This window comes from Cydia strobilella, chromosome 5, assembly GCF_947568885.1.
Source record: "Cydia strobilella chromosome 5, ilCydStro3.1, whole genome shotgun sequence".
In the NCBI taxonomy this organism is placed as follows: domain Eukaryota; kingdom Metazoa; phylum Arthropoda; class Insecta; order Lepidoptera; family Tortricidae; genus Cydia; species Cydia strobilella.
The window spans coordinates 19,095,500-19,122,770 of record NC_086045.1 but is presented as its reverse complement, the minus strand read 5'-3'; the positions used below and the strand labels follow the sequence as shown (position 1 = coordinate 19,122,770).

General features: G+C 37.9%; 1 protein-coding gene across 1 annotated transcript in view; it reads left to right on the top strand.

Annotated features, from left to right (window-relative positions):
* LOC134741544 (LIM domain only protein 3-like) overlaps positions 1 to 27,271 on the top strand; it is a 52,181-nt gene that overhangs the window by 2,740 nt on the left and 22,170 nt on the right. The window contains exon 2 of the mRNA XM_063674367.1: positions 25,516 to 25,601. Within this exon, the coding sequence (XP_063530437.1) occupies positions 25,556 to 25,601 (46 nt within the window). The 5' untranslated portion in view covers positions 25,516 to 25,555. The remainder of the gene's footprint in view (positions 1 to 25,515; positions 25,602 to 27,271) is intronic.

Here is a 27,271-nt window from a genome sequence, read left to right as displayed (position 1 = left end):
GATATGCGGTGACATCGTGAGGTCGAAATGGGCCGATTTTTAGGGTTCCTTATCCAAAGGGTAAAAACGGGACCCTATTACTTACTAAGACTCCTCTGTCTGTTTCTCCATCTGCATGTCACCAGGCTGTGTCTAATGAACCGTGATAGCTAGACAGTTGAAATTTTCATAAATGATGTATTTCTGTTGCCGCTATAGGAACAAATACTAAAACGTACGGAACTCTCGGTGGGCGAGTCCGACCCGCACTTGAGCGGTTTTTAGAGTTTCGAGCGCTTGATTTCGTGTGGCAGGTATACAGGGTGGTTTGGGTCAGTGAGGGCAACTACCAGATCCCGTGCTGCTACGTGAAAATGGTCTTAGAAAACCTTACCTCAATTTCAAATTAATGAAGATTGGGGTTTACCGATTTTGGAAAAAACATAGGTACCTACAGGATGCAAGAAAAAGATCATTTTTGACAAATGCCTGCGGCGCCCTTTTTCTCTTACCTACAAGCTTTTCACTATAGGGTAGGGCAAAGCTCAACATTAAAGTCTTACATACAGGGCGCCTGCTTTACGCTATGAGGTCCCTAAGCGGCCCTATGCGGTCTTCGCAATAACTTTTCCACGCCACGTTTCACGTCAACCACTGCGGCTGTGTCCCTAATAGCCTTTTCCTATGTTTTTTTGATGCCAATCGATCCCATTCCTATCCACGATCAAAAGCTTGTATGGGACCATAAAAAACTTCGCCTAGGAAAGCCACAAATCGAGGAAAACTTTTCCCATACAATTTGTATGAAATGAAAACTTTTATTTTTCACATGCTATTTTTTATCCCAATCGATTTCATTCCTATCCAGTATCAATAGTTTCATAGGGTTCAACTAATGGTATTGTACCTACTAAAAAGCCACAATAATTTTCAAAGCGAAATTTATAAACCTAGAATAGTACATTTCGATGCTAGTGCGGAAAGTATGTCACTACTTCACGAGTACCGAGATAATACCGAGAAGACTCGGGACGAGTGAAGAATGACATATCCGCACGTGTATCAAACGACGTTTTTTAATACAGTTGCGAAAAAATAAGAAAAGCAACAAGTATTAAGGAATGGAATTCGAAACTTTTTATATTATTAATTCTGTGACATCATCATTGACATTGACAATATGAAGAGGTGTTTTTCTAGCTTTTATTCAACTAGAATAGATTTTGTTATTATTATTGAACCCACTTCAATGAAAGTTTTTTTTTTCAAATGCATGTTCTATAAGACAAAAACAATTGTAAATATTAAAACATTGTACTATTATTACCTAAATATCGTTATTTACGATTATTTGTGTATCGTATATTTATAAAAACAATATCGAATGCTGCCTTTGGAAACTTAAAACATTCTTGCAGTAAGAAAATACGCCTCTATAATGATGAAGAGGTAAGTAATAAAATATGCATATATTTCGTATTCTTACATTAACAGTAGGTTTTTATGTTGATTACGACGTTTAAAGGAAACTAATATAAACACTCATCAATAAGTAGTCATGAATTGGAACAAGTATAAATTTAAAAAAATTGGAAAAGTAAAAAGCACTAGTTCGCGAAAACCAACTTTCCGCACGCTAAACAGCCAACTGTATTAAAAAATAATATGCTGAAGCGATTAACATCAAAATCAAAGAGATTTGTTAAGATTTAGTTAGTCGAAACCGTTTTCTCCCGAAATGGAAATTGTATGAAAAAAGTACCCACCCTACCTACCTATTCTACCCTCTTATTTAAACCATCCTAGACACATCCATCTTAAGCTATGCTCGCGAGGTCTACAGCTCACAGAGCCACTAGTTTTAGAAGCTCTATTTAACTTGCCCTGTTAGTATGTAGATAGTACACTTACTATCTAGGAAGCTAAATTTGTCCCACTTCCCGATTTTGCATACATATGTAAATCGGGTGACAATGCAATATTATGCTGACATGGAGCTAATCAGATTATGGAAACAGGAGGTGGCCATGGGAACTCTGTGATAAAACAACGCAAAGTAATTGTGCTTGGGGTTGCTAGAATTGTCTCGACGAGTATTAGTTGCCTGTGGAAAGAAGAGTACAGTAAGCGATAAAAGTTTGTACCAAAAAATGAAATTTTTGCCAAAAACTTATTTTATCAACGCTATGCAGCAATACATTCCCGGGTTGGCCCATTGAATATACTTCACGACTCGAGATAGAGCGCTTTGCACCTCAGTGACCCTAGATAAGAACACCGTCAGACAGCAAATCTGTAAACATAATCTTATATTAAGCTCATGGTAAAGTGAAGGCAGATTGCGTTGCTCTTTAAGAGTCCCCGGCAAGCTCGGCCGAATTGCACCTTCCCCGTAAGTTCCGCTCTCATTTTAAAACTACGTGTTGGATTGTAATTAAACTTTGCACATACATTGACATGAGGTATATTTAGGTCTGAAATTTGTTTATATAGCTCCAGTTTATATAAAACAAACGAAATAGAGCAAAAACAAGTTTTGTATGAAAAACTTAAATTCGCTGTATTTTTGAACTATGGTATCTGAAGCTATCACATTAATAATTACAAATATAGATTATCCTATTGTAAGTACAAAGTTTCAGAGCAATCTAGCCAGTCGTTTTAAAATGAGAGCGGAACTACGTTTGTATGGAGAACCGAGCTTGCCGAAGACCCGTAATAACTTACACCTTATGTATAGATACTGTTCAATAATTATCAATGCCCACTTGAAATTAGGGCATAAGTTTTAGTGCCTTTAATCCCTACTTAATAGCATATATATATGCTAAAGTTACACTCTCTATCTATGTGTTATATGAAATTTGGTATGGAGATCATTTGACTTGCGAAGGGAAATACGACAGTTTTTATCCCGAAATGATCCTTTAGATGGTGAAAAGGGGGGTAAAAATTACTTTGGAATACGTATACGAAAATATTAAATAATATCATATCATAGAGTGTTCACATGATTTGCTATTTCTATTTAACTCCACTTTATATTATAGTACTACGTTAGGTTTTAATAAAAATATAATTTGATGGGCATATTTATAGGTATGTACGTTAAAACAAGATGTATTTATTGAACAGGTGTTAATTCACAAATGTATTCTCTCTAAAAATAGTAAAAATGTATTTATTGCTTCTTTCTTATGAAAGTTAAGGCAGCCTTATGTTTTGAGTGACAAATCCAATTTCATTCTCGACTGCCCCTCTTGGCCCGCGCCCCGCGGACCGATCAGACCTTATCCAAATTGGATCTTGAATAATAAAGAATCGGGGCGATTGGATTTTATTCCTTAAATTCAATTAGCACACGAGGGTCGTGTGTGACTGCAGACGAAAGATAGAGGCATATTATCGTATTAAAAGGGGTCGCATGGGTTTATTTTGGACGGAAAGCGTACTTTAAGCGCTTATAACTAGATCACAACACCCTTTATTTATTGGCTTAATTTTTTTATATCTACTTATTACAGAACTTAAAAATATATGTAAAAATCTGTAAATGTTCTAAAGACTAGATAGGTATTTTTATAATGTTTTTAATCGTTCAAGATATGAAGAATATGTTAATAATATAACCATATTAAAAGATACCAACCAGATACTAACCAGTTTTTCTTATTAGTTTACAGTTACTTTAGTCGAACAGGATAATAATATAGATATTACCATTGACCTAAGCTGACCTGACTAATGTTTCCTAATTCATGCTTTATTCCATTATTCATATCGGTCGTCGTGCTTTGACCACATCAAACGGTTCTTTGCGATCTTGACTAGACTTTCGGTCTTCTTGGGGGATTGCTACAGCTTCTCGCGGCTATCGGTTCTAAGAGCGATTGTGTCCTGCCCACTACCACAAATCTGGGTCTCTTTGAGCTTCCTATGTCAACAACCTTGGGTTCTTATTTATATACTTACTACCTATTATTATGCGCCACCTATTATTAATTAACGCTATTCCAAATAAGTACAAGTCTGGGTGTGTAAACAATAATGAAATAATTTTGGCCTTTTTAAATGTTTTAGAAATGTTAGTATTATTCCACATTTTAGCTCGAACTTTCGGTAGGTACATACGAGTAGGTAATATATTGTTAGTTAGATTTTGCATATTGAATGTTTATCTAAACATCCGTCTGTGTGATTCTGATTAGAGAATCTCGAAGCAACAAGAAGCATTTAAATTAAAAGCTCCGAAAGTAGGCTTTTAATATTTCAAACAAACTCGTAATTTGTTCAAGCATTTTGACAAATTATAGGAAATAATACAAATAACTTTTTATGTATTTTAATTTAATTTAAACCCTGTCTACAATCAGGTACGAATGTTCATGAGTCATACGAGAACGAGATTTCTTGTTGATATTTGTTGCAGTAACTTATGGATACAATTAAATGTAAATAATGGCGTACCTCTACCTATAGCATGTTATATTGGTCTGGGTATAATTTTAGTTTTTTGGTCTCACATTTCAAAGGGCCTTGCCAACCGATCCTGTATTTGTAATTAGTTTTTCTTTTATTTTCGACGTCTCTAAGTAGGTATTATTATTTTATTTTCATTAAGGTCTTAGTGTCCAAGTTACAAAGTCAAGGCTAGTAATTAACTTCGGTCTATTAAACTGGAATAACGGAATAAATTGCGATATTATCGCCCTCGTATGTGACATTACATCGAAATCTACTCAAAGTAATGGAAGCTATTTAAACAGAATCAGAGCGATAAGAGTGTTTTATAAAAGGGTCCGTTGAGATTATAACCGCTACATTTCTAAGGCAATTAAATTATTATTAATGTGTATTAAGCCTATCACGTCACTGCTGGTTTAATTGCTGGGCTGGAGTTTAAAGCCGCTTATCTCGGAGGCCGATTGCACGAACGCTATTTAACTTTCGTTCCGTCGACGATTTTAAATGTTTAAGTAAGTTAAATGCGATCCAGACCATACATTTTTATAACAAACTTACCAGTAGTAGACCCTTGTTTCAACTCCGGTAAGTTATGATAAGGCATATGCAATCAAATGCAAAAGAGCTGGTGGCCTAGCGGTAAGAGCGGTGCGACTTGCAGTCCGGAGGTCGCGGGTTCAAACCCCGGCTCGTACCAATGAGTTTTTCGGAACTTATGTACGAAATATCATTTGTTATTTACCAGTAGCTTTTCGTTGAAGGAAAACTACGTGAGGAAACCGGACTAATCCCAACAAGGCCTAGTTTCCCCTCTGGGTTGGAAGGTCAGATGGCAGTCGCTTTCGAAATAATTAGTGCCTACGCCATTTCTTGGGATTAGTTGCCGAGCGGACCCCAGGCTCCCATGAGCCGTGGCAAAATGTCGGGACAACGGAAGGAAGATGCTCTGAAACTTTGGAGCTATATAAACTAATTTCAGACCTAGATATACCTCATGTCATTGTAAGTAAAAAGTTTCATTATATAGGTACAATCCAACACGTAGTTTTAAAATGAGAGCGGAACTACGTTTGTATGGGAATGTGCAATTCGGCCGAGCTTGCCGGGGACTCTTAAGACAATCGATTCCTTAATTTTATAGAAATGAACGTACATGAAGGTGGGGTACATATGCCGAGGCCGACATGATACATTTTAGAGTTGATTTTGATATTTCGGTTTTAGCGCACTTAACAAAGTCGCATAATGTGGCGCTAATTGAAACAGCATGCTCCGTAGGTTTACACTTCGTATAACACTGGACTATTCATGAAGAGAACCGTAAGTCAATGCACTAAGAGCTACATATTTGGTTGACTGGCTCATTATAAGCATTATAACAGACAGTTTAAGCGTTTTTTGTCCATTAATATAACGCTGTAACGTAACGAAGCATAAATAATATGCTAATTATTAATTTTTATAACATAACACTAGATTATGTTGCGATATTAGACGATTATCATGTGAAAGAGTCGTTGTCAGCTCAACTATTTATTAGATTAAAGAGCAGAATAAATAAATACTCTTATTCTCTTAATAATAATGTCGTGTTAAAAACTGAAATAGTTGCCATATAGGTAGGTAGGTACCTACCTACTAAACAAAAAGTGATCAAGCCTTCCAGTGGCTGATACCGGAATATATAGCAGTGTGACTACTTAAAAAACCTAATCATTTGTTCCCTAATATTGTATGTTGTGTTAAGTTCATTTTGAACACCTCGGCTGATTAGAAACTTCTACAGTCTGGCAAAAAAGAGTAGAAATTAAAAAGTTACTACACTATAGTGTCGTCCCTTTCAAATCAATCTAAGGAAAACTGGACGACACTACAGTGTTGCCACTTTTTAATTTCATACTTTTTTTGCCAGACTGTACTGCTGGCTGTATTAACTACGACTCGCTCCCGCGAATGAATAGCCAGACTATTCCGCTCAACACTGGTCACTGTGCAGTCGCGTGATGTTAGTTAATTAAACTTTAAGCTTAACGGAAAATTTAATTTCCGGAGCGCACTAAGGGATCGTGTTTCTCTTATTTTGTTTATTGTAAACTTGCTCATTCAACTTTATGGACATTCTTTTTCTTTATTGGTTTTTCATACTTTAACTTTACTAAGGTCATCTGGAGTTTACCATCGAGCCTATTTGCATCGCATTTATGTAACACCTGTCAATATGCTTTATTTTTTTAAGGTCGGTAATAACAATCCTTGTTAACAAATCTTATTAATTTTCGCTCAATATAGAACTTATTTTATAGCAAGTATAATTAAATTGACTCATGATAGATAGGTGGCACCAAAAAGCTAAATGAGGTTTCCGGGTACCATCATTTTATTTTATTTTTTATTCATTACATTTCACAGCATAACAGTAATCCAAAGCATTGTGAAACCAATAGACATTTCATACACATAGTACACAAGTCAAAATTATAGGGCATAGGGCTAAAACTTTGGGTACCACCAGTTTGTTCCTCGACCAGTGGATGCAATCCAAGGGGCCACCTTACCTAAACCCGTTTGTAGAAGGCGATCTCATATATCCCCCTACTAGAATCTATAGGCCTGGCAAAAAATGTGTACTTCATTGTCAGCGGAATAAAATGTAGTTATGCACTTGTTAAGGTTTTCATAGATTTTTGACAAATTTGGAATCGTATCTCATACTCTTGCACTACATATAGAATTAAAAGACAAACGGCTATCGATTCTTCAATCTTTTATCTCCATTTTTGTCTACCGGATTTTGAAAGAAATGAACACATATTTATTTATGTTTTTTTTACATTGTCTAAAAACACTTTTGTCGTATCTCTGTCGTGAAAGATCTTACATATTCGAAATCTACTTATTTGGGTTTGTCTTTGACGTCTCTAAAAATTCGTCTAAGGTTTTAATTTTAAATTAATTAACACAAAAGTTATGGCCAGAAACCCAGGTTTTTGGCCTAAAATTGTTCAACCTTGATGACAAATATCTTGAAAGCAATGAACTTTGAAATAAATATGGGATACTATATGCTTAAAGTCGTTGCTGTTAATATGTTAAGCTACAAAACACATTAGAAAACTAAGGGATTCAGATCGAAGATCATTGGGCCATGGGATCCCCTAATTACATTACTACACCGTATTTGCAACGTATTGCAGGATTGTAAATTGCGTTAGACGCGTGTGATCAGAGCTCCAGCGTGGCGTGGCGTGCGGCTGGGCTGGCGGATGATGCGAGTATAGCAGCGGGCGATGGCGTGCAGCACCACCTTAAAGGCAATATCCGGCGCCGGGCGCGCCGCGCGGAAATGAACCGGAAACGGCGGTGTATTAAGCCGCAGGTACAGCCCTTCAATTTATAAACGCTTGCGGCTCCAGCCTTCTCCTGAGCTCAGATATCCGGCGCTGTTAATTTGTAACTTGCACTATGATAAACAAGCAGCTGTTATTGGCTCGAGCTTTCTAAGAAGCGAAATTAGCTGCGCTTTTGTTGAACAGTAACTACATATAAGTGCTTGTTTTTAAAAGGAAGTGTAAGCTTTTACACGATTAAATTAATTTTGTATCAAACAGAAACGTCTGCGAATGATGCTATTAAGCTTAGAAACAAATTAAAAGTGGAAAAATTCATTGTCTTGGGTGGGACTTGAACCCAAGACCACCGGATCGCTAGCCCGGTGCTCTTTCATCTGAGCTACAAATACCTTATCCAATACAGTGAATATTTCCACCATATATGAGCCCTAGGGAGGCCCTAGCGACATCTACCGTAAGTGTTATACCTATACTTCTTAAACGGCTACCGGAGTTCCTTATTGGAAATTTACCGGTAACGATGCGCTATCCCATACTAAATTATTCCGGCTAGCAAACCGGTAGTCGTGGGTTCAAGTCCCACCCAAGACAATGAATTTATCTACTTTTGCTTGATACAAAATTGACTAGATACCTATATCTACCCTATCACGCCCGACTCTCCCTTAATAACACTCAACCGGATAGACTATTATGAAGTAATTTAGATAAGCGCAGCTGATAGTACAATAACCAAAATTGCATTAATTCTCTCGGCGTGAGCTAACAGCGAAATGAAATATAAAGTCCGCAAACAAAAGTTTGCAAATCCAATATGATTTGGTGCGACGGTAAACATCGGCGGCATCCCGGTGATATCGCGAACGAATAACATTAAACTTTGTATGGATTGAATGTAGAAAACCAATTTCGGTGTTCGGCGAGTGCGAGCCGACGGGATGAGGGTGTCAGAACGCTTTGACAGGTCCCTGATTGAAAAATACGGAAGCCTGTTTATGGAGCAAGTGCGCAGACTGCCGGCGCGGGCGGCGCGGCGCGGGTAAGACCGATGTTCATTTGACTCCTTGAATCGATTTTCAACTTTAAAAAATTATATATTTGAAATTTGACATTAGGGATTTCCTTTACACATTTGTAACCACGTACCTATGGACGGTATAGAAAGGACGACAATCTCTTATGGCAGAACTATTACAAAAGTGACCAGCTTTCAGCTGTAAATAATAGTTCCTAATCTCTCCGGTGGCGCTAGTTAGGCTCTGGGACATGAGTATAACATGAACCATATAAGGCAACAAATAACCCGACCAAATTACGTAGGTTGTTTTTGGTCACTGGTAGTATTTCGGTGTATGGTGGCGCCGCCTAATTACTGTGTTTTGATGGACACTTTTCATACACAGAGATTTGGCTCCCTTATATAGTCTCCATGCACGTACCTCCAAAAACAAAATATCCACGTCTAAGTAAAAACTGGTACGATATATACAACTCTCCCCTATTATTATAAGTACATGACGAAAGGGGGTGATTTGTGATGTCCTAAGTAGATGCCATAGATAAATAGATAAAAAAATATTAATGCAAACTTAAGGATATAAGAAACTTTAAGTTAAACTTATGTACCTAATTAAATTACGTTATTCACGAGATAAACGATACATTTAACGACTTATTCTTATTCAGCCTAACATATCACATGGGTCCACAGGTGTTTGTACTATGAATACTGCAAAATTATCGTTAACAATATATGTATACCGACGCCACTTTAACAAATTTTCACCTATATGTGAAATGCCAGTAACAATGTCGGCCAGAAGCTAAAATATTTTCATTAGCGCCATGCCATTTTGGTATGAACCATTAGCGTACTACATACAAAAAATGTGTTAGTTGGAGACACGGCCATTTTAGAAGCTGTGGTTTTGAAGGTAAAACATTTAAATACACTGTTTTTGTTGCACTATGAGGGGGAGGTCCCGAACGTTTTTGTATACTTATTTTTTTGTATTTAAATGTTTAGTTTTTAATAGATCGATTAATATTTACTTTGCCCAAATACACACTTATACCTTAGAAATACGAATTGATTGGTAATAAAATGGTTACACACATTAGTTGCTTTTGACCACAAAGTTAAAACGCAGATTTTTTAAATTGATAAAAATTAATCGGATTTATTTTTTGTACTTTTCATTAACTGAAATAAAAAAAATCCTGGATTTCTGAATTAATACGCCTTAAGTTACCCTTAGTTTACGTTTTTATCTGATTAAAAGAAATACATATTTTAAAACACCTTCACGACTCAAGTATAAAATTTACAAAGTTATGTTTTACGGCGGTTCCCTGAGCCAGAAGGCGAAAAATTTCCTTATAAGATCATGTTTTTCTAAGAGGCGTTGATATTAGTAGACGTTGAAAAAATATAATATATTTAGTTCTCGACTATATTAGCTTTAATAACATAGGTTCCGATACACGAATTATGACACTTCGCTCGATACAATTAATTCCCAAATTAACCTCTAACTCGGACTTTTATAAACTTTACCTACTCGGTTATTTATTATGTGATACTATAAACAAAAAACGAAGAAAAAACAATCTTAACTTAAATAGTAATTTCATAGCTTTCGAATTTCCATATTGTAAGGTAACGTTTTTAAAAGAAATAAAAATCTACAAAATTCGATCAAAATTGGCACTTGGCGCGCATGATCTTTCCCGTTCTTTCTTGCAAAATGTGACAGTGACAGGGGCAAACCGATGGAACGGCCTTAATAAATTATCTTTTTTTGTAATTCTTTAAATTATAGAGGGGATTGGCCTGTAAAATAAAGTGCTTCTTGGCGTCAATATCGCGTCAAGTGATAAATGGATTGTGAATTATGCAAGTTATGAAATATCTCATAAACAGCCGAGACGAGGCGATCACGATCCGATATATCACGATTTTGGACATCGACGCCCCTATTGGAATTCTGCCGAAGATATTCCTTCGGAATTTATACGACTGCGAACCAAGGCTATATTGTGGAGTTCTGAAGAAATGGCAAATAATGTAAACAAATACGACAGATTCTGTTAGCATTTGACATGATAAATAACCTTACATTTTTATGAAGATTGTTTTCACTGAAATATTAAAAATTAACATGTTATTAATTAGAAATTGATTTAAATAAAAATAAAAAACTTTGCTAAGATTTAACTTTTGTTGCTCAGAACTGGTGAATGTAGTAAGAGTTAATCTAATTAGACCCATGATAAAAATAAAATTTGTAATCAACAAATGCTCAAAAACAGGGTTTTCGTATTTAACAACTGTCCAAGAAAATAGTATTAGTATAGTGGTTTGCGGTTATTCTAGTTGCGAATAGTAGGCAACATTCGGCCGAATACCGAATATTCGGCAAAATGACCGAATAGGTCGAATACCGAATAGTTGCCGAATATTCGTTGCATCTCTACTTTACATATTCCATAAAGGTTGTAACAAGATATATTTGTTCCCCTCATTAATTATTAAAGAATCTGTTAAAACGGAAATATGATATACTATGAACGTAAAATTCCATTTCAGCAATAAAAATTTTTACGACAAATTTCGTTATTTCGCCGGCCATGAGTACGCAAGTAATGTGTATGCATTTAAATTACACTCAAATGCGGCATATGTGGCTCTTCCGCGCGCCTGATGTGCACTCGCGATAAATTAGCTTATAATGTAAAGTAATGACATGAAAAGCTTCATTCTTTTCGATCTCATCGATTTAAATTAAGAAATATTAATGATTCGAGACTTACGTCTTACAGCTGACATAAAATGTTATTGAATATCTGCAGCAATAACGCTACTGCAGTCGCCATATGAATTTAATGTAACACCTATACCTTTGCTCTAACACAGCAGCCTACAAACTACGACCTGCGGGCCGGTTCGGGCCAGTCCCGTGACCCTGGAAATTGGGCCTGCTAAGAGCGCCGAATTCTATACGATCCTGTCGCGAATAGGCGGCGAAAGCCTGTCTGTAGCCCTCAGGTCTAAAAAAGTGGCCAAAACCACAATTTACTGTCATTCTGCTCTAACTCTGACTTTCAGCTCGAATATAATTGTTTGAGACCACATTCAAAAAATTTAATTACCGCGTATCGCCCGTCGATCCCCATTGTCGTTAAGGTTATTGAAAACGTTAAAGCTGTCTCCGATTTCTTTCGAAAGCGCCTCACGAAACTCTATTGTGCTCAGTTGAATCGCGTCTTAATTACAAAACGGTTGAATATTTAATTAAAAACTTTCCGCACGCGAGTAATTCCTTATTCCATGTATACGAGATTGAGTCAGCGGCGATTCCGCTTTTCTGCGAAGCCGTCGACATTCGACAAGGGTTTTTAATTGAACGTCGACCCATTGTGCTCGTTAAAGCGATTCAGACTTAATCACCACGTTTTTCGTCCGGCGTAATGGAAGAAAGTAATTATCAATTAACTGCTCGATAATGGATCGCGGCCGCTTATCCGAGCTTATCTCGACGTATCTATCTAGCTGTGTAACGACCGTTCCCTCTCGGTTTATCTTATTAATAATGAATTTAAATTTGTCATCGATCATTACCGCGGCTTATGTCAACATCCGGACTCGGGAGTCGGGATCGGTCGGCCTACTCTAGATGCGTTTTCCAGATTAGTTCACTTTATTTCGTATTACATTTTCAGATTATATGCATTAGTGTCGAATGGTTTCGTTGCTTTATACATGTGAAACGATATATTTATTTAAATTTTTATTTTTATCAGGCTAGTTGGAAAATTTTGATAGGGCATTAGTAAAGGGGTTAGGATGCGTGACATCGGGTGGGTGCGAAAACGAGAAGCGGCGGTTGGCGAAGCTGCGCCGTGAATTAGCATTGTAAATGCAATCACAGGTGTCAGACGGCACTCGCTCATCGAATTTATACGCCTTCCGCTCACCCGCCATCCATACCACAATTTACCATTATTGTCTTTAAATGAATGCCAACAGAACACACCTTGACTACAATGACGCGATAAGTTTCTCTTATGATATAAACTTTAGACCGGACATATTATATTCTGAGACTTATGTCATATTTGTTTTCTTATTTCGTAAGCTTGAATAATGTCTATTGACAATAAAAACTTATAAAAATCTGTCATCAATCAGCGTTATTGATGTCGGGACCGGATTCGTGATTGTGTATTGCCTGATAAAAACAACCATTAAGCGGATTAAAACATGCTCGGAACCAATTAAGGTCTTAGGAGCCGACAATGTTACTCGCGGGACGAGTTGACGCACCGCTATTAAATCTCATTAAAATAGCTAGTCGAGTACGATCACGAATGCTTATTTACTGCGTCAGGTCGAAGTTATTGCAGTTTAAGTGAACGTTTAATCGTTCATCTGAGCGTTAATTAAGCTGCATTATCGCTAAATCTGACGCAGCGCCGGCAATAACAAGATGCGGCTTTATGCGACGCCAAGATGGTTGCGTTTTCAATAATGTCAATTATTTTCTATTCTTATCTCCTGCCTAACAAGCAACTTATAAATATATAATGTATTTCTTATTTTCGTAGTAACTGAAAATATCTTAAGAGATAGCTGAAAATGAGGGCGATTAACATAGTGCGGCGGTTTTAGGTCTAGAAGTCTAAATCGATTTTCGCTCATGTCGTCGCAGACATGGACATATTTGGTATCAGTGCATTCAGTGTGATGTCCTGAAAGCCCTTTCATTTGATACCCCACATGGTATGATTACAAAAAAAGTAAAAAACTTTGTACTGCCGACTTTTTGACGTCACAGCAACTACCCCCACCACTTTCGCGTTTGTCATCTCATATATTTGTGTTCAGGACATCACACTGAATGCACTGATACCAAAAATGTCCATGTCTGCGACGACATGAGCGAAAAGTAACCTAAAGCCTGTTCCGCCAAGCCACTAACAGTAAAGGCAATGGCCATACCATTTTATAATCTTTACATAATACTGCAAATCAAGACTCCAATACCCAATATGGCGGTAGCAATTATCACCTTTCTAAAATTAACGCAGCAATTACATTCTAATATGTATATTTTAACCGCAAAACTTAATTGGTGTGGTGTCGGGGTGTATTTATACAACGTTTAATTTAGTGATTCATTACATGTTAGTCATTAGTGTACCGGCTGCGATTTCATTACGCGATCGTGTCCTGTCGGTGCGCTATTTTGCAACATTTCGAAAACGACAGTCTGTTATAAAACCAATATGGATATAGATCGTTTTTGACAGTATGGGTTCATTTGTAATTAAAACTGCATGTAAATTAAAATAAATTATTTGACACCATGCACGAAATAAAGCACTAGATAATTATTAGAAAAACATAGATAGCAGTTACTTTTAAACACAATTTCTATTTAATCAATCGGATAGAAATACCTATAAAAAGTAGGTGAGTTGACCGTGACGTCACTATATTAGTTTGCATATTTTTTTATGTGATAGTCAGTAAACGAGCAGACAAGCCGCCTGATGGTAAGCGTTCATCGTCGCCCATGGACATAATACCTTATATAAAATACATTCTTCATCCTTTCTCTGTTTTTAAATATTTTTGTAATCTCTTGTTTCGACTTAGTTATTGCATGTTAGCTGTATTTTTGTGGACATGTGGGCTTTGTTTTCTGTTCATTGTGCGATGTAATACTTTTTAGGGTTCCGTGCCCAAAGGGTAAAAACGGGACCCTATTACTAAGACTCCGCTGTCCGTCTGTCACCAGGCGGTATCTCATGAACCGTGATAGCTAGACAGTTGAAATTTTCACAGATGATGTATTTCTGTTGCCGCTATAACAACAAGTACTAAAAACAGAATAATATAAATATTTAAATGGGGCTCCCATACAACAAACGTGATTTTTTTGCTGTTTTTTTTTTTTCGTAATGGTACGAAACCCTTCGTGCGCGAGTCCGACTCGCACTTGGCCGGTTTTTTCTATTACTGTTGATGCTCCAAATAAATAAACTAATAAATAATAAAATTAAATTACTCTTGGACCTCTCGGTTTTGAGTTTATTGGTAAACTTAAGTTATATCAAAGATAGATATAACTCCGTAATAGATGGATACAGTCTAAGGAAAAAACGTGCCTCGAAAATCAAGAAAATTTGATTCTCGTTCAGAGGGCGCTACTAGTTTTGGCCAACTGTCGTATAGATGGCGTTGACGGTTTCGTTTGTTATTTAACAATTTTAACGCATATCAGTGACAGAACATGGGTCAAAATCATAAAAATAATTAATGCAAATAAAAAAATAATTAATCTATATTTAAATACATTTTATCGTATTTTTATAAATCTTCATTTTTAGTTTTAAAGTGTGTCGACAGATGGCAGTGAATTTACTGGGGTTACAAATTTTACTATGACAGTGCCGCTCTAGTATAAGTTACTCTATGGTTATATAGTTTATCTGGATCATGCTTTAAGATACTAGAACCCCTTTTAAAATTACCTAAGACCAACACAAAAGTTTGGTCTTAACTACACTCTACACAGTAAAGTTCACTTCCTATATTAAAAACGCAAAAGCTTAATTAACAGAAATAATGACTTTTTTTTTTTTTTTCATTTATTTTTCAAAGGCACATATACATAATTAATTTCAAAATTACTCGCCAAACTGCGTATGCAGTTTGTTGGCGAGAAAGCGCTCTTTTTTACAATTTTATGCACCTACTTAAGTTGCTATCTTACTATGCTTACCCTAAGTTTGACATTAAAGTTAGTCTTAGAAAAAATATACCTATATAATTTTGTGTAATGATGTTATCTAAATTCGAGCGAATAAACTTTCTATTTCATTAGGAACGTCCAGTTTATTAGCATCAAATTATTTGCTATTAAAAACGGAATTAAATACTTGACATTCAATTTATTATTGCTGTGAGATTATGCATATTGTAATACCTAAATAAAATATGGCAATAATTGCGTTTAAGACAACATTAACCTTTCGTATGCGCATGTCAAAAAACTGCCATATAAATAGCAATCGTGACAACTTCATGTTTAAGTTGAATTTAGTTGAATATATATGGAGCAGATCTGCTCCTAAGCATAAGAAAGGTTAATACCAAGAATGTCGAATGTCGATGTGCTTAATCATACCGAGTCGATTAAAGGATCGATGCGTGAATTGCGTGATAAATGTCTGGTCTTTTACGTACAAAAATTATACCTATCGGCTGTAATTAGGCGCTTTACATCCAAGTGTCACCTTCCTAACGCTCCTTTTTTTACTTCTTTGTGTTGTTAGGAAGCTGATTTTTAAATTATACCATGAAATCTGCCCTACCACGCATAACAACCGTAAACCGTATGTTACTCTGGAAAACCGTTTCGAATTCGAACCTGTGCTTTATCGCGTGAGAATACTTTGTACAAATTACTACAAATGAGTTGTTCAATGTTACATACGGTTGTTATACCTACTTTATGAAGTAGATGTGTCATCGGAACCAAAATCGACATTCTAACATTTATAGCAAATAAAAAAAAGCATTGATAAGTAGCGTTCATTCGATTCGAACATTTCGAACATTCAGGTCGATGCTAAACTTTTGATTCGGATAACCTACTCTCGCTAAATGGCTAATTTTATGCAACATTCGGCTGTAATAATTGCTAGATATAATTATAAAGTTACTAAATATCCGTCCGTGATAATTGATTTTGTATATGCAGACATACCTATCATAAAATTATAGTGTAAAAAGTAGTAACAAATAAGTTTAAAAATTTGGTTGCATAAATATGTTTTTTTTAATACGACGTTGGTGGCAGACAAGCATACGGCGGGCCGCCCGCCTGATAGTAAGCAGTCACCGTAGCCTATGGACGCCTGCAACACCAGAGATATTACATGCGCGTTGCCGACCCTCTAAAAACCTGTACATTCCGTTTTTGAAGAACCCCATACTGTAGCCCCTCGGCAGGGAGCTCATTACACGGCCGAAGCGTCCGCGGGAGGAAAATCCTCTTTAACCGCAACCATTTAGGTTCTAGGGTGTGAGGATGAACACCCTGCCGACGGCGTGTATGTACCTATATCAAATATTATCAACGACAATTCTTTCACTGTACTATACCAAACATAAAAACCAGAAATGCCATTGGAAAACCATTAATTTCCTACATATTGCGTGAGAATAACGCAACAAATTTTTATTTCAAACTGTTTTTCAATGGCTGTTGCGGCTGTTATGCGGACTTATCTATATACAGAGTGATTTTGTTATTAAAAACGCAACATAAAAATCAGCTGGCTCATACTCTTCGGCGAATCAAATGACCTACATAGTCCCCCTCAGAGTATGGTCAGACATAACAACATCACTCTGTAGGTGACTGCATGTTTCATTTGATGTAGTAATTGCGCATTTTATGCAAGTTAGAAATGCAGATGTTATTATAATAACGAAAACCAGTTAGAGAGTTATAATCCTATAAATAAAGCCGTCTCAAGAACAAGTTTAACAAAATTTTATCGACGTGATTATAGCACACATATCGATTCAGCTTACGGTACATATCAAATTAATGGTAATTGCTAATTATCCTGGCTGTTTATGGCGAGACTGGTTGCACGACGCGTCGTAACACGGCGACGCGCCGCCGTAGGGGGCGGTTGGGCGATTCTCTCGCGGTAACGAAACAGGAGGCTAATTCGAACTAATATTCCAATATTAAAATGGTGTCACTTTGTTATCATGATTCACGCGTGCATTTCGCTTGTTTAGCGCGATGTATTGGCGCGAGCGAGATGCATATGCGAACGATAACAAAATGATATCATTTTGACATCGGAACGTAAGTTCGAATTGACTTCCAAAATAGGTATTATGATTTTATAATCTGTTAGTAGGGCAGTTTCAGGTGATAAATGATAATGCGGACACGCCGTTGTCAAAAGTTGATAATGTGATATCGTTTAGATTAGACCATAGATTTTAGGATTTCACAGCTTGACCCTAATGGTTGTCCAGTATTTAAAATTGCATAATTTAATTAACATAATTTATAATAAACATTTTGAATGCAAATCATGTTAAACAATATGTTGATTAATGAACACGACCGGAAATATCGAAGCATGGACGCTGGGCCGCAAATACTTATAGAAACTTTCCATCGAATTACTTATTTGTCTATATTGTGAGTATTGAATAATTCCCGAGTAATCGCTGATAGAATCAAACCAGGCACGCGAAGTTGCGACGCAATAAAGGTAATGTAGGCAAGGTATTTGCCAATATCCTCGTGGAGTGGTCCTCCTGAATATCTTGAGATTGTATTCCCCCTACATAAAAATTGTTCCCGAATAGAGATACTACCCGGATAAATATTCAATTTCACTACGGACGAAAAAGATTTGATACCTTTTGTACCTGCCTACTAGCTTTATTGGATGATAGCCTTTGGAATGGAGTGGATAATCGTATTCATAGTTTTATGCCAAATAAGATACATTGTAAATAAATAATGAGATTTTGAAATGCAGCACGATTTCTATCGTAGAAATATATTTACGCATAAATTTATAATGAAGCGATTCTTGATTTAATAATCAATTTATTAATATTGGATAGCGTGTTGGCGTATCTCATTTGTTTGCGTAAATGATTGGGTGAGTGTTATACAGGATGATTATTGCGGTGTCGTGACAGTGAGCGATGTGGAAATAATCGGCGGCGTATCCACGATTCGCGACTAGCGCCGCGCCGGTAAGAAAACGACATGTAGATGAAAAGGGCAGCTGAATCTAATACAATCGGGGAAAGCGATACTCCGTTCTTTACTAGGGCTGTCGACTTCGATATTTTTTAAATAAACTATTAGAGAATAGATACCTAAGGTCGAAACTATTATTGTCGTTATTTTGTTTTCTACGAGTATATTGAGTACCTATATAAATTCCAAAAAAAACCGCTTCTAATATTTTTTTTATGTGTGATTTTTTGAGTGTACTTGTTTCGTATAATAGGGATGTTGACATGAATCGCGAATATATAAAATGTTATGTTTTCACCATACCAGGGAATATTAGAATGCTGAAAATCATACTTTGTAAGTGTAAATATGCGTAATAAATAAAAAAAAAAAATTAAAAGTATTTAAAATAATGCCCAGCATCACGTGACTGCAAACGCAAATCGGAGCACGTGACGTCACGGTGTGAGAAACACGCACAGGTAAGTTGTCAAACCTGGTAGTCCTCTGGCACTGACAGCAGTTTGTTTGTTCGTTACGTCATCCAGATCACGTGATAGCTTGGAGCGTTTTTGCGCGAAATTACTAAACTGAAAAAGTAATTAGTCGATTTTTTATTAAAAATTAATGAATATTTCTTTTTGCAATAATTACATGTCTCTATAAAATGAAAACAGTTCTAAAAAATTGTCAACATCCCTATTAATTACCATTAATCCGAAACAGCCAATTACATGTTTACCCCCATATAATATCTATTCAAACACCGCTTCCATGAAACTCAAATAAGGGCAATACATTTTAATTAACGTACGGTTTTCCCATTAGTATACATTTTTCCTCATTTCTTACTTAATTAAATATTAAAATGACGGCGCGCAGACATTCATTTGGTATGCTGAGCGATATTGCTTCTGTATTTCATTTAATATCCTATTCAACGGTTACACAATAAAAGCAGCGGTATTGTTATACGGTGACTATAAAATGAAACAACTAGCAATTCTATATTTATGCCCCATTTCCTATCACACGCTGATAACTATGGGGAAGTAGTTAAAGAGTAATGTAAAGTTTTATTGCGTTCCGTAATACTGGGCGCACAAAGTATAGCATTGTTAGCAATCCTACGCGGGCTTCTAGGGTTGCCAAATACAAATTTTCAGGAGTCCTGATTTGTAAAAGTAATTCCTGATATGCACTTAAATCTCTTCTCTGTCTTGATATCTGGCCGCAGTTTCAACAATGAAAATTTCTGAAAAGCGCAATATTTCTGACGGCTGGTAACCCTAAGTGGGACGCCGGGGTATTGAATGAGATTGCTTCTTACTTCGGCAAATGGATCACGTAGTGGATGAGATGTCACAGTGTTTTAACTTATCCCAATTCGACTGATCTCCAGCCCGATAGGTAGACCTTTTAGATTCGATATTAGTTTTATTGTTCGATAAAATCTAATGTCTCTTTTGTTCCTTCTACTGAAATGTTATGTTTTATACTTAATAGCATCTGTAAAATATAGACTGATGTCAACTTACAGAGTGCATCAAAGCAAAGATTCATTATATTGTGTATGCTTAACTGCGCGTGGCTTGGCGGTCATACAGGCCAATTCGAACGCGCACATGACATCAAACCGATATTGATTCCAATATTATATCAGTTAGCTGACATGCGCGCGTTCATTTCGCTCTAATTTATCCGTAAATGTTCGAGCGAGATGATGCCATTATATGTCAAATATCGGTTTGATATCAGATGCACGTTCGAATTGGCCTGATAGGCCGCATTAGCTATTTAAACATTTGACTCATTCGCAAAAGCTAGAGCAAGATGTTGCTGTTTTCATAGCCCTTGAAATGGTACTCGTACGTAGATGTAAAACAGTCTTTGATTACAAAAAGGCATCTTCATTGATTTAGGTGATAAAAATGACCATTAATAGCTTCGGGTTGAGGGATACGTCGTATAATCAAATACGTTCACACCCTGTAATTGGGAAATTCCCGGGCCCGGGCGTAGTCGGCGGGTGGGCGCTGAAAAACAATTTCACGCCAAATCTTAGCCTGTGTTTTCCTATTTCGTTTTTATTTATCTTTTCGTCTTTTCTTTTCTGGAGAATCAATTTCACGGATGAGTGTGGCGATGATCGCAGTTCAAAAAGCGAGGGAGCGCACGTACCTATACAGTGGACCTGTGCTGAGTGAGTCCGGTCACGGGATAAGTAACAGTACTAAACTGGAGAAGATTATCTCAATTGTTGAAATTTAGCTGACGTAGTTAGTCGTTTGTTACGTTATTAGAGAATTGTTGAAATAAATAATATGATTGAAATAGATCGATAGAATTAAGAAGTTTCGTGACACTATAAAATATATTTTGTATGACAGATTTGACAGTAGAAAGCGGAGGTGGCCGAGTGGATCTGACGTCCGACTTTCAATCCGGAGGTCGCGGGTTCTAATCCTGGCTCGTACCAATGAGTTTTTCGGAATATCATTTGATATTTACCACTAGCTTTTCGGTGAAGGAAAACATCGTGAGGAAACCTGCATAATACCTATACAATTCATTCATAATTTCTCCATGCAATTTCGAACCTCACTGTACATCCGCGAATAAATTCAAAGGTGTACGTGAAGTCCCCCAACCCGTATTGGGCTAGCGTGGGGACTATAGCCCAATCCCTCTCGTGCATGAGAGGAGGCCTGTGCCCAGCAGTGGGACGTGTATAGGCTAAAATATTATTTGTATGTCGTTCCCATCACGGAACAATGGTGTTCCGGACCTTTGGGAGGCGTGCGCGAAGCCGAAGCCAACACGTAGAGGCCCCTTTTGATACTTTAGTGAAATGTAAGGGGTACACCGGGAGGATGCTGCCCTTGCCCGTGTCATGGGACGCACGCAGAGGCAGCACCCGCCAGGGTGTAAGGACTATTGAGACATTGAGAGTCGATGGGATCTAAAATGAACTAGGTTATTGGGTGAAAGCGATGGACTAAGTATAAGTACTGAGCTATGGGATAAAAAACCGGACGCCTGCCTAATAAAACGGTATGCAATTTTGAAATATTATTATTATTATGACAGATTGTAGCAATACTGTAAAAAAAAATTCAGAACGCCAGTTTAAACGTAAATAAATCTGCCGCGCACGCACTTGTACCTACGTCAAAAATTCTCACTACTTCTGACTGCTTGGAGCAGTCGCGAGCCAAGCGCGCGATCAATTGATGAAATACCACCGCTTGTAGCGACACAGTAAAAATCGGAGTAAGCCGCTGGTGGGGTCCGGTCCGGAGCCCGTCCGGGACGTCCGTCGTCCTCATTACCGGCGCGTCGGTACCACGGCGGGCCGCGTCCCGATAATAAGCTTTCTGCTCGCTGCTCCTTGTGATTGGATGGGCGATGCGTGTGTTATCAGCAATTGCCGCGTGTGATATACTCGACCCAATTTTCTTTAGGACTTGTTAAGTCTACTCAATTTACTGTATAATGTAAGTATGGAAATGTATTTAAATAGAATGTTGGGCGTGTAATGCGCTGTATGGGTTAAGTAGTGAATAACAGTGATTGTTTTGGCGCCCACCCAGTTGGAATCGGCTCTGCTGACACGCAATAGAAAAAAGTATCCGTATCGTTGTACTGCATTTGTAGTTGTTGGTCTTAAATCATGTTTCTAAAATAAGTACATTAGTATTTTTCCAAAACATATCATACGTACACAACTTTGGGAACAAATCAAATTATTTTATTAAATATTTTTGGTTTGTGTTTTTTAAGTAGTCACACTACTAAATATAAATTATAAACTGAAATAGATGTCATATATTAAAGAAAAAGTGACGTAGCCCGCCAGTGTCCGGCCTTCAAGTGGTGATCACCACTTGCTTCGTCACTTTTTCTTTATTATATGACATCTACTATTTCAGTTTATGTCATACGTATTTTGGTAAAACCTATACTTTTAAACGGTGACACAGATAGGCCGTTTTCAGGGAAGCCGTTCAAATCGTCCGGCTCAAAATTGTCAAGCCCAGGCGCCGGCTTGCCCTCGGAATTGACAATTTTACGGGCGGTTTATTTCCGGACACCGAACTTCCTTGGTCAGATCTCACCCACCTCCCAGCTACCGCCCCTTCCCCTCTGATTGTTAACGGCAAACCCATTCATCACTTACAAATATTGACACTTCGTCACTTTTTAATCAAGTTTAGTGTAATTAAACTTATCGTGAAGTACCTATGGCACGCTTGAATACATACAATAGCATGTACAGCCAGCCAAACTATTAGCTTAGCACCCCTGCATACATATTTGTATGCAGTGCAGTATTTGTGTGCGATGTACAACTGTACATTGTACATCGCAGCCGCTCTGCGTACCATTTGTTTAATAATTGATACCTACTACACCACTACTCCGAGCTACATAAAATTTACATTGTATGTAAGTGTCTTAAGCGAAAGCTTCCCACTTAAAAGCTCTACAAATGCACTGAAAGCTCTTTCGCGCACTAATCCCAAACCTTTTAGCTGCAATCAAAAGCCCCGAGCGCTGGCGTGGGCCGACGCGGCGACGTGATGCTTGTGGAGGCGCCTAGGAATTTAATTTACATTTTTAATTAAGTTAAATTTTGTTCGGAGAGCTTTCACGGAATAGGAGTTTTCTTGATTAGAGTTCAGCTCCGGCTGAAGTTTGAGATTGATTAGTGGAGCTTTAATTGCTCTCTGCCGGTGAATAATGAATACGATCAGTGCGGAGTCAGAAGGGAGTGTTTAACAGATTAAGACGTTAATGGATCAAATTGTTCAGCTTCACTTTGCACGTGTATGTTATTAGCCGCATTAAATAATACACTTATCAGTAGCAACAATTATGGATTACCTTACTTTCAGGTTAGTGACAACGGATCTACAAAGGCATGTCCATGATTTGCTTGCGGAGCGACTGTAGCCAGCCGGTAACCGGCGGTCGGGGTGAATTTTAACGTAATGTTATTTAATTGATGGCGTTGATAACGCAATCATAATGGAGATACGGATAGTCGCCGCGGCGGCCCCACCTCAATAATACCCAAATGTGTTTCCGCCGCGCACCCCAAATTACTGGAAGTGCCTGTAATGGCTTCTTCTCGCTCTCCGCTGCCCACTGGGACGGGCCAGGACGTAACATTGATAATGCTTTCCGTACACGAGAGCCCATCAGCACATTTACTAAAGAACACAAAACTTTTAAACTACTACTTAATATCTCAGTAAAAATAGTTAAAGCGAACTACCTAAAATACGTCTGGTTATAAAAGCGTCTGGTAGGGCACAAAAGAGCCGTACTGAGGTAAAAGCGAATAAATAAGAGACTTGTGCCAAGCACTTTCTTAGAGTCGAGTCGAGAGCCAGTGACGTACGATTTGACATAGAATATTTTATCCGGGCCTGCGATGTCGCCATCCATTCCACTTATCCCGGCTCTCTGTTGAGTTTTTGACACGTCGACCGAGGATGCCCTTTTCTGTGGCTGGTTTAGTGTGACAGCGCCCTTTAAATTTGTATTATACGGGCGTGAAGCGAGCTACAATTACTCCTTTGTCGGCGTCGCTGAGTCGCGGCGACGGATTATTGTAGGGACTCGCGCTCTGACTGATTGTTGCTCAACGGCGATGACATCACGTAAGTATTGTGTGGATACGCTGTTTGACTTCTTTTATGACCGCACAATGGGAGTTAAGTGTCTTCAGCGCTGCTCCTTTTATTGCCATCAATTTTGGATTACAGAGAGCGGGCCTGTGCGGTTCTCGAGTCATTCTTTCGTGTGCGATTAAATTTGTATTCTGAAATGAAGTGTGGAGTGGATCACAGAGCCCATTACCGTGATCCGCGGCGGGGGCGCAGATGGCCGCCCCCACCCGCCAATCGGACCGAATCCGGCGCACAGCAATCCATATTAGATTTGCCCGCTCTCTCATATCCATTCTGAGATGTTCATATTTTATTGGGGCCAATAAAACGGATTCATGAATATGAGAAATGCATAACGAATACCGTATTTATGGTTGGAGGCGCGCTCGCTCGCGGATATGTCGCGGGTAATTTGATAGCCGCCTTTGTAACAGGTGCTGATGGGAATTTAGATGCGGTTATAAAAAAATTGTATTCACCCGATTCGTTTAAGTGTGATAGAGACGTTGGATTTTTTATTGAACATGTAGCCAAATTTATTGGCGATTTACGATATTGTAAAATTTTATGAAATGAGATTTTTGTATTTAAAATTAATTATTTTAATGACCATTATTTTAAACTTTATTTTACTCGGCGGATTAAGTTAGAGGTTATTAATGTCTAAAGTTTCAATTTCCAGCTTTGCATGGACTTCTAAACCTTCACGAAGAAATACCGTTTGAATGTGCGTCTATTTTCTCTCTTGCTTTGAGAATAAACTCTATGTCCTGGACACAGAATAGAAAATTATAAAGAGGCGGTTGATGTTTGTGGAACTCGAGAAAAGGAGCCTTATTGTGTGGTGAATAAAGTTTATTTTAGAGAGTGGGTCTAGAACTTGGCTGGTGCCGTTTGACAGCAGTTTGTCGGAGTAATAAGGTCTCGCGCGGAGTGGACGTAAGGAGAGAATATCGTTTATTCTAATGAGGTTTCACTGAGACGCGTGCGCCGTCCGCTCTTAGCGATCCCCACATGTATTGCATCTCAGTGAAAATGCTTTGTGTATAAAAATACAAGCACCCGTCTCAGGGAAGCAGCTACTAGCATATTTATTTAAAGAAATAAGCATCTAATGCAAAGGTCGGCTTTAGTTGCAGGGTTCACTACAACTGTTAGTAACTGCTATATGAATAACGAGGTCTTACAGTAAAGGACTTAATGTTGCCAGTTTTAGATAGAGTTTTAAACGTTGCGTTTTTGTTTCAGATCGAATATAGTTGTGTGATGCAGAAGTGACGGCCTCGCCATGATTCGCGACCCCCCGGCCATGCACAAGCCTGACAGTGCTCCCAGTGAGTATTCAAGCTATCTTTTACGTAGTTTTGCACGCTACTAATTAGTTGGCTCAAGAACAGACTTAAGAACCGGTTGCACCAACTTCAATTACTGGACTGATCAACGTCACTCAGCAGCGACTAATAGGTTCCTATCTATGTACGAAATTATTATACCATAATATAGAAACAGATCATTAATTAAAATAAAACACTGAAGAACATAACTATAACATAGCAAATTAAATTGATCGATACACTGACAAAAAACAAATTGTGTGTTAAATAAAATGAGTACATAAGCAAAACGACAATTCCGTTTTGCTGACGTCAATTCTTCATATTAGGACAAACAGGTCGCGAATAAAACGCGGGAAGGGTTGTGCCATAAACCGCCCGGCAGCGTCCGCGCGATATTAAAAAGGGGACGAATGATATTGCAATATCACATTTATGCGAAATGTATGTCGGACACATACAGATTGTATTGATAAAAATAAGCGTTTTTTTATTGTGCTCCACAATGTAATCACAGGGAACACTTTAATAGCTGTAAGTTAATGTCACAATTTCGCTTTATTAGCGACTTGTGTAGTTTTCTAGCGTTACGGCTACGGCTATCTCCGAGCAGTGCGTTGAATTTACTCGCAGCTCTAAACAAGTAGAGCGCGCAGTCGCGCGAGTCCTTATCGTAATCAAATCGTATTTTACGCTGCTCGCTACGTGGTGAACCAATATTCTACGATATTGAGCTTGAGAGTGAATTACAGCGTCATAGATAGTGAAAAAGTATTAAGCTTTCGTGGAAGTGAACAATCTTTTGATTACTCTTTTACATTGTACGTTTATTATCTAGGTGTGCTGATTTTTCAAATACTTTCGGGTGGGGGTTTAACAGCTTGCATATTATCCGGTTGGTCGATTTCACTCAATTTCTAGACGCATGACATTCGGAATCCACATGGGCACGCCGTAGTATAAGCACAAGCAGTGGCGGAAAATTGTTTAGACTCGTCGCAGACGGCGCGGCGGCGACGCGGCGGAAGCGGGGCGGAAGAGTGCGCGGAGGCGGCCGGCGCTCCGCGCTGCTCTGGGCGGCCCTGATAAAATTTATGGCCACTTCCCCTTTAAAACAATATTGAGGGCTCAGTTGGGATTTATGTCTCGCCGCCGCTGCAGCGACTCAATTTATTCTTCAATTTTTCATACAATAACTCACACACGTATTACAAGTGATGGATGAAAAGGACTAACTTTCGGGCTTTAATAAGAGCCTCCAGATGCGAATCTCCAAATTGGATGAAGTTTATTGCCCACTTATGTCAGGCTTAAGTTTCTCTCCGAGTCTTCGGAGAGAAAATAATTTATAGCACAGATTGTCTCGACTTTCTACAAGTTTGACAGCCGTTAAGAAACAATGAAGTGCTTTACTGCCGCTACAATAATTCTAAAGGAGAAATGACACTAAGCAACTCATTTAAACCGAAAACTTCTGTAGCAGTTGGTATAGACATTCAGTGGCAATGTAGGCTAAGTGGTTCTACTTACCTACATAATTTAGACTTGAATACGGTGATAACTACAAATGTGCGTAATTATGCGAAATCTATTTAAATTTGAATACCTATACCTGCAATCAAATTAGTTACACAAATTAAACATATATGTACTATAGGTAGTACCAAACT